This window comes from Gavialis gangeticus, unplaced genomic scaffold, assembly GCF_001723915.1.
Source record: "Gavialis gangeticus isolate Ggan-Ray unplaced genomic scaffold, GavGan_comp1, whole genome shotgun sequence".
NCBI lineage: Eukaryota > Metazoa > Chordata > Crocodylia > Gavialidae > Gavialis > Gavialis gangeticus.
This window is the reverse complement of record NW_017729031.1, coordinates 37573466-37582397: the sequence shown is the minus strand read 5'-3', so window position 1 is coordinate 37582397 and position 8932 is coordinate 37573466. Positions and strand designations below refer to the sequence as shown.

Here is an 8932-nt window from a genome sequence, read left to right as displayed (position 1 = left end):
CTACCTGTGTGCTCCCCAGCAGACCCAGAAGTGCTTCTGGTCCACTTCCGCGTCTGCTGCCAAGTGCACTGGGCAGCCCCCCGCGCTCCATGTGCCCCAGCATCGCAGCACTCATGAGCCCCTGATAGCTAGAGATATATAGAAAAAACATTTAAAGCTGTGTCTATGTCTGAATCACTGAATCTTTCTGAATCTCTCTGAATTGATTTGGAGGGATCCGATTTGATTTGGAGGGATTAAAGGGTCCTCTGATTCGATTTGGATTCAGAGATTCGGCCACCGAACTGGGCCGAATCTCCACCGAATCAAACCAGGGACTGAAACCTCTCACAGCCCTATTTTGTAGGACAATTGAAGGCTTCCATGTATCCCCCTGTTGCAAGGCTGCATCTGGGATACCCTAGAGCCTCAAAATCATAACTTTAAGCTCAGTCCATCGCCATTGCTTTCCCCAAGCTGTAAACCAAAGCACCATGGGATTCCAGAGCAATGAAAAGGGAGAGCTCATATCTTTCTGCTCCTAAATGATAGTCTATACGGTACATGCTCAAGGAATATTCCAGCTTTTTCTGAGCAATACTGACTATAATGCATTGCTCAGAGAACAGGATAGAAGATCACTCAGCAATTCTAATCACAACCATTGGATAGCAGTGATATAAATACATGATACCACTTAAAAACAATAAAAGACATTTTGCTGGTTTGCTTTAAACCGCCAGTCTTAAAATGCCAAGAGAATGTACCTTCAGCTGAGCCATCTATGCAAACTATAAGCTGCTGCACATGACACATCAAAGGAAAAAAGAATTAAGGTTTAAAAAAAAAAATCAATCTTTCAGAGGTGGAATTTATAGCTCAAATCTATGACTAAATGCTAATTTTCAAAATATTACACCCATTTTTTAGGTGTAGAATCCTAATCAAGCTTCATTTATGTGGGCCTTTTTGACACAGAAATTCCTATTGTTGCTATTTCTGGGCTTTGGTGGGTTTTTTTTTCCTTTCCAGGTTTCCATCCCCGACCCTCCCCCTTTTTTTTTCTTCCTTTTATCAATGTCCACAGCCCTGTAAAAAGGTATACAGCATATAGAAGGCACAGAGGGTGCTATGTCCTGCACAAGAACAACTGATAAGAGGTCACCGAGGGATGGCTGTTTAACATTGCAGAAATACTAGAAGCTATTTAAACCTTTTTTTTTTTCCCTTAGCAATTCCAGTTTCTATCTAAAAGGCCATTGCTGCAATGGTGTGAGAAGACTCGCTGAGTGTGTGCGCATGTGTGTGTGCGTGTGTGTAAGACCAGAGTAAATAAAGCAAAAAATAAATAAAAGGAAACTGCAGAGATAAAACCATCAGCCCTGCTTTGAAGATGAAACCTTAATGAAGGAGACTTGACGAGCTTGTGCCTCTGTTGGATTAATTGATCATTACATGGCAATAAAGAGTGAAACAGTTTTCAACTCCACACCGCTTGCACATTTGTTATTGACACAAGGGGTCATGCAATAGCAAAGCTGATTTGGGGCTGAGAATTGTTAGTTCTTGCTTAAATCACTTGGCATTCTTTTTCCTTCATTTTCTGTTCTTTTAACTCTCCTGCTTAGGGACTTTGCACTGGGTTTAAAAAAAAAAGCAGGAAAAAAATCAATATCAATTATACTGCTGCATTATTGAGAAAACAGTTTCCTTAGTGATCAGTAATAATTGTAATTACCAAACTAATGGTCTTATTACCCTTAGCTAGATCTTTAATCCCTTAAGTGTGCTGAGATAAACTTTCATTAGACTTCATTGTCTCTAATGTTAGGTTTGAAATGCTTGAGTCATTCAAATGTGAATCGAAAAACAAACCATGGCAAGTGTTGAGCGCGGGGCGGGGGGCGCAGATTTTTGGTTGATGTAAACTGGAGTGCCTGATTGAGGTAGGTGACGGTATACTGATCTGTACCAGCTGAGACTAGCTTCCATAATCTTCACTGAGACACATTTTTGGAAAGTGTGGGCTAACCACACTTCTTCAAACTGCACTGAAGCATCGGTGTTACTTTATACAAATACCTTTCAACATCAACGAAATGCAAAAAACTAGAACTCTTGGGTCAGAAATGATACCTTTTATTCGACCACCTAGGGAATCGCAAACCCCCCCCCAAACAAACAAAAAAAACCCTTCCAACGTCAACAGCACAACAGGAAGTGATAGGTCACATTTTTGCTGAAAGTGAGAAAATCACAGGGCTGAATATCGAGGTCATTCATCTCACAGTCACTGAGGGGCCAATCCTTACCTTCTCCTTCCAGTTTTCCAATGGTTCTTCTACTCCTTCTCTACAAAGGTGACCCCCCCACCCACAAGTTAGAAAATATTGTATTTCACCCTTAGGTTGGCTTGTTTGAGAGCCAGCTTGCATTTCGATTTTTTAGCTTCAACTTCTAACGATCTACCAACCTCTTCGGACCACGCTGCATGTTTTGACAAAGTTTCCCTGTCTCCATCACCATAGATCATTGAAGATCCCTAATTTACACTCATTTACACTTTTTTTTTGCCAGCCTGGCTTCTTGCCTTGGAAGGGAAATTCTCAACAATGGAGTGCAAGCCAGGCATCAAGAGGATGTTTCTCCCTGATAAAACCCTGTCTTGGGTGTTTGCTTCACTGGTTCCCTATACCTGCCATCTCTACAGGGAAGCTTGCTTGCCTTTATCTTCAAGCTGGGGACAGCTACAGACCTGCCAGTGGCAAGGTGGATTAAAAGCAGGACCATGAGCACAAACAGCTTGCCAGGAACAAAGAAAACTAATAATTTGGAGTTGAAACCAGATTCTATTCCACCCCTTACGTGTATAAGTGGCCGTAGTCAACTAGGTGACACTATTGCCCACTGCTTCAAACCTTGAAAAACAGTTCATGCAAAAGGTGTGTGGGTCCTCTGCTTTTTGTGTGTGTATGTGACTCAGTCTTCAGGGTCAGATGAGCACGTCGTACAAACACTGATGTACTCATGGATTTTCAGGACTTGAGCAGGAGAGAATCAAATCACGTGTAGGTGTGTAAGTCCACTCATGTGCCTAATAGATGGAATAGGACCTGGCCCTTGGAGATCTGCCACTGATGTAGGTGATTTTACTGTAGCATTGCTCCTCTTCCTGGAACGGTGTATGACACCTCTGGGCCAAGCCAACGAGAGCTGCCAAGACGCATGTGTCAAATCCTGGATATGAGCATGCATCCAAGCCTGCTCTCAGACTTAGTCCTGCTTATTGGCATTTGCTCAGGGCTCCTCCAAAGCAGTTATATTGCCCAATTTTCAGGATTTGGTACACGCAGAAAAAAAAGATACAGCAGGAGGCTGTGTAGATGTACCCTCAGTCCCAATGTACTACATTGTGACTGCAGCTAGGATCTAATGCAGTGCTCACAGGGTAAATGATGTGATGCGACCTGAGCTGGTTAACGAGGGCAAGCTTTATGAGCAAGGGGAACTATGTTCAGAAGAGATTTCTGCTGCTGGGGAAGCGCAAGCATGTTTGCCCAAGCTCAGGCTCTCCTGTGAGGGCATAACCCAAGAGACCTGACGCACCTCATAGTCGATGTCCAGGTGATCTGAGTCCCCCTTGGTTCGGAAATGCTGAGTGTGCTTGTCTACCGTGAAGTTCACCTGCTTGTTGAATCGCTCAATCAGAACAGAGTGCCAATGCTGGTCGTCCAGGAGGCTGCCCAGGGTGACGGATGTGTGGCTGTTGCTGAAACGCAGCTTGGCATCTCCTGGAGGGGCAGAGGACACTGTCATGAGTCCAGGGATCTTGAACGGAAGCACTTAAGGCTCAATAGCGCTCATCGTTTATGTACTACCAAACAGCCTTTTATACTCACACCCCAATAAACCAGACCCAGCATAAAACCCAGGTTGGATTTTTGGGAGCTGCTTTTTTTTTTTTTTTTTTTTTTTTTTTTTTTTTTTTTTTTTTTTTTTTTTTTTTTTTTTTTTTTTTTTTTTTTTTTTTTTTTTTTTTTTTTTGAGGGGAGGAGGTGCATTGCAAACTTCTTGATCAGGAACAAGAAGGGGATTGCCCCAGGATACTGCATGCACTGCCCCCTACACCACTAGAGCCTGTTCCCTGGCCTGGATGGGCATTTGAGAACCTAGCATTTTAACAGCTCAGTCCAGACTGCATAACAATCTGCTGCCCTTTCGCCTAACAGATTACCCTGATGTTTCAGTTCTTACTGCTCACTTTTTGCATTTTGGCAAACAAAAGATACCTAAGCCTATTCAGTGAAAACACAACAAACCAAGCAATGGCCATGAACACAAGTATTTTCAGCAAGGTAATTCCAATGCATCTAAACAAAAACAGATCCTTAGATAGGGCCAGATTTTGGTCTTCGTTGCACTGGAAAATATCTGTACTAACTCTACCAAAGTGAGTAAAGTAACCCCACTTCATCTAAAAACTCCAGTGATGGAAGAATCAAGCTCAGCTCTCAAAGAGCTAAATTCTCTTCTATTTCCCCACTAGCCACATGCCTTAATACTTCAAAGTTTCCATGGCACTGGAACGATTCACATTCCAAAATGATTAATTACACTGCCTATAAATTCAAATCTGTGCCTCCAAATACACCCGGGCCTGACGTACACATTCATAAAATTTGTGATGGCTGAAATCCAGATTCCAATCTTGCAGCACAGACCCATTGCTGAATGAAATATTTTATCTTTGAGACTCAGCAATCATGTAACCGCTCACCAAACAAAATAAAAATCAAACAAAATATATAACTATAGTGTCAAGTTCCTATCCCAAGGTTAAAACCTGAGGGTACAGACACACAATTCTTGGTCACCAGTATAGTTTGCATTGCTTTTGCATTGATTTGGTCACCCATGCAGTCTTTTACTAATACAAGTCAAACTGCACTGATTTTGTTCATAGATGTAAACTGCGCTAGGATCTGCAGTGAGATAATCAGCTTATCTCAGAGTAGCAGTCTGCCATTATAATACCATGCCTGTAGGTGGCAGAGAGGCAGGTCATCATTTTCCCAAAAAGCCATTCCCAAAAAGTCAGCTGCAGTTAACTAGAGCTGGGGGGCACACAATACATCCACTGATGTCACTCAAAACTGCATCGTGACTACCGTTTTCCCATCGTGAAATTTCATAGTGACAAAGTGCAATGACTTTCACTAAGCTAAGTCTGTATATTTATAGTAATATGAGGGTGTATTCCACTCTTACACTGGCATAAAATCAGATCATACCAGTGTAAACATGTTGGGTGTCTGTATTCTTAGTATCCTCTGAAGGACGAGGAGAAACTAGTGGTACCAGAAAATCCAGCATTCACAACTCCATCATGAAATGGTTATTGGCACATGCAATGCCCCTTTAAATAACATCCAACAGAAATGCAGGATGATCCTTTCTACTCTTAAAATACAAAGCAAGTTTACGTAAAAAATCCCAAGGAGCTGTGGAAAATTGTTATTGGCACTTCACACAAACACAATTAAGCATGAAGGGAGAAACGCAGAAGGACTTATTAACAACTTCTGTTTTAGTGCTTTCAGTTGGTCCCAACTGATGACTGAGTGCTAATTCCTACAGACATAAACAGAGGATGCTGCTTCATTTCTCACTGGCTTTGTCTGCACGAGGGAGTTTTACTAATATGTCCCCTCTTCCCACCCTGGATTCAGCTCTCCCAACTAAAATTGGAAGCTACAGAGGACAACAGGCACCATCAGCTTCCAGCACTATCGAGTAAATGCATTGGGGAGAAATAAACAACCGCTGACCGTATTGCTACCTTCAGGAGTAATGGTGATGGGAAATTTAGAACAACAAAACCCAAAGCAGAAGAAGGTAGTTAGCTATATTAGTCTGAAGTCAGACAGAAGAGCATGTTCACACAATATCTTCAGGCTCCCTCTAATGGTTGGTTTGAATGGGAGGTTGTTATAGTTGCTGTTTTCGGTTAACGGGTATTGTTCAGCCAGCATGCGCTCATGCTTTTAGTTGGCGAAGTCCATACTGACATCCCACAAAAAAGATCATCATCCTAGAGGCACCTATTTTTCCTCTAAGAGAGAGACAGCAGGTGAAATTGTCCAACACGCTGCCAAACAAAACTGTTTCACCGCAAGCATTAAAAGAAACACGAATACCCAACTATAACCTGGCGCCACTGGGTTGTTCAAGCAAAAATTGAAACAGTGAAGTAGAACCAGAAAGAGAGATTGAAAATTAGGGAAATCTCTCTCTTACCTATAGATACCCCTGTGTAGAATTGCCCACAAGTTTTGACTTCTGCTAGTTAAAGGAAAGTCCATTTATCTTCTATTTTTGCTCTTATACTGCACAGAGGAAGAACATTCACGCTGGCATTCGACTTTGCAGTGCATAATACCCCCTTATGGGCAATGCTATAGTCCTTCCAGCCAAATAAAGATGTATAGCAGGTATCCACTAAAGAGGAACGGAGCCAAACTTTCTCTTATGCCTTCATCCTAACATGAGCATGCAATGATGGGGTCTCTTCTTTTCCTGGTTCTAACCAAACCTTAGAAGCAAATGCACTGCAATACACTAAAAAAGGGTCCCAGTAGGCTTTTCCTATTTGGATAACTACTACGGTATCAGTTGGGCTTCCTAGACATGGCCCTAAAAAAAATAACAACATGCAGCTAAGCCAATAAATAAAATACAACTCTCAACACGACAATCTTAGAAAACACAAACAGGTCTTACCCAGGTTAATATGTAAGGAGAGTTTCCCTTTCTGTAACTCCAGAGTAATGTAGTCTCCACGCTGTCCTTCTCCGTGGAACAGGACTCCATCTCCCTGCATGCTCTTGAACTTCAGGGAAACCACATCTTTGAAGGTGCTCATCAGTTTTTGATTGAATCTGTACAGTAAGGAACTCCTGCCATCGAAATCCGCTATATCCGATTCTAGGTGGGGGGATGGAAAAGAAGATGGTTTGATCAAGGAGAACTTTAATGGTGCAATAATATTAAAGTCTTCTTTGATTTCACTGGAATTTAAGAGGATACAACAGCTAAGAAAACCAAGAACTGCCATCAGAGATCACACTCATGGACTTCCAAATCATTGGTCTTTTCTATCTGCTTTCATCCCATTTTGGATATCAAACACGTCCAAGACGAGCTCATCGGACTCTTGTAGTTTTCTTTCCTCTACCTGCCGTAAAGCTTTCGTATTCTCCATTTCTCCACTTTTTCAAACCTATCAGACTCCCAACACCACCAGGAGCATATCACCTTTCATGACCATTGTTTTTTTTTGTTCTAAGCTTTCTTGAGACATTAGTCACTGTTATGTATAAACAACCTTAGTTCTTGGGCTCCATTCAAAAGTTCCTAAAAGGTCTTATATAGAGCTAAAGTTAGATAGATATAGACATGTAAGTCCTATATGGAGACACTCAAACGATATCTCCATCAACCATTGTATTCAAATAGGTATCATATTACCCAAACCTAAATGCTGGTTTCAAATCACCTTATCTATCATGCTGTCACAAGCTAACTGTTGGCTGAGTCATTCTCGTTCTAGCTCAAACTGCTTCAAAGGGATTTCAGTGGCACTTAAGGTATCTAACCTGATTTTGTACCCTTGAAAATCCCATTGTTAGATACTTAGGTCATTGAAAATCTGTCCCATGATGACCAAAACCAATCTGTCATTTCAATAATTACATTTAATACTTCCGTTGCCCGATAAAGTTGCTTTAAGTGCAAATCCAAAAAAGCTGGTATTATTTAACATATTAGATGCATTTAACATTCAACTTCAAAATAAATTTAAATTAAATTTAAAACCAGAAAGTTAAAAATGCTGGCTCTGCACATTTTTAATTGACTTCTAATCCCCTTTCAAATGCAATTTGACACAAAACCTGAGAAAACAAAAACATTATCCTATAATATCGAAAATAAGGAATGCTTATTTCTCACATAAAAATGAATTAAAGAAATTTTAATTAAAGAAAATGTTTTTGAAAAAATCTTGTTGGTCTTATAAAAGATACCATCTCTACTACGAGTCCTGATTTCCTGGACATAATGATGTAAATGTTCAGAATCTGAATTAAGTGCATGTTTAGCTGTATAGGTATTTGAATACAGAATATTGTGTACTTTCCTGCTTATCAAAAAGTACCAAAGGATTTATATGTTTGCAAATCAATCCACCTACCCATCAGGAAGACACTATTTGGAATTATGTTGACATTATTTAACTATTATTGCAATCTATGTTGTCTCTTCTTCAGAGAAGATAAACACGAGTGTGTCTGAACTACATACCAACATTTTAAAAGGCCTGCCTTTAAAAAGTATTATAAGTTGAAAATAAAATAGAAATCAAGGATTTGTTCTCATGGAAACCAGCAGAGATGACTTCTGGATGTCAAAACAACTCAATTTATATGAATGTAGAACAACATGCATCCAGATAAATGCTTCATACTGCACACATGGAACTCAAAATGTCTGCTTTATAAGAAATGTTGGCATTGTAAGTCATAGAAATAATTTAAAAAAAAAAAAAAAAACCCAAACCATGAAACAGAAACTCCAGGTTTTATACAAATTCTCTCTCAGAATTTTAACATTTGGTTTGGGGAACGCAATATTTTATTTTTCAAAGAGGATTGAAGCCTGAAAGCTGGCCTCTTGCTTCCCCCAACTAAACAAATTGGCCTGACAAAAGTCATCACTTTATTTCTTCTCTCATATCCCTGGCACATCACGGCTGCAACATCAGCATCACTACAAGATTTGATTTAAACTTTAAGGGGAGAGATTGGTACTGGCTCGAAGTTTTGCACCTTATTACACTAGTGTCAGAACCAAATTTAATAAGAGTGCTGGCTAACACAGGGTTAAGCACTGACAT

At 40.4% G+C, this 8932-nt stretch overlaps 1 protein-coding gene across 1 annotated transcript in view; it reads right to left on the bottom strand.

Annotated features, from left to right (window-relative positions):
* Positions 1-8932, bottom strand: part of CNTNAP5 (contactin associated protein like 5) — a 573569-nt gene that overhangs the window by 252541 nt on the left and 312096 nt on the right. The window contains exons 5-6 of the mRNA XM_019522627.1: positions 6760-6963; positions 3586-3770 (exon numbers count right to left, since the gene is read on the bottom strand). Of these exons, the coding sequence (XP_019378172.1) occupies positions 3586-3770; positions 6760-6963 (389 nt within the window). The remainder of the gene's footprint in view (positions 1-3585; positions 3771-6759; positions 6964-8932) is intronic.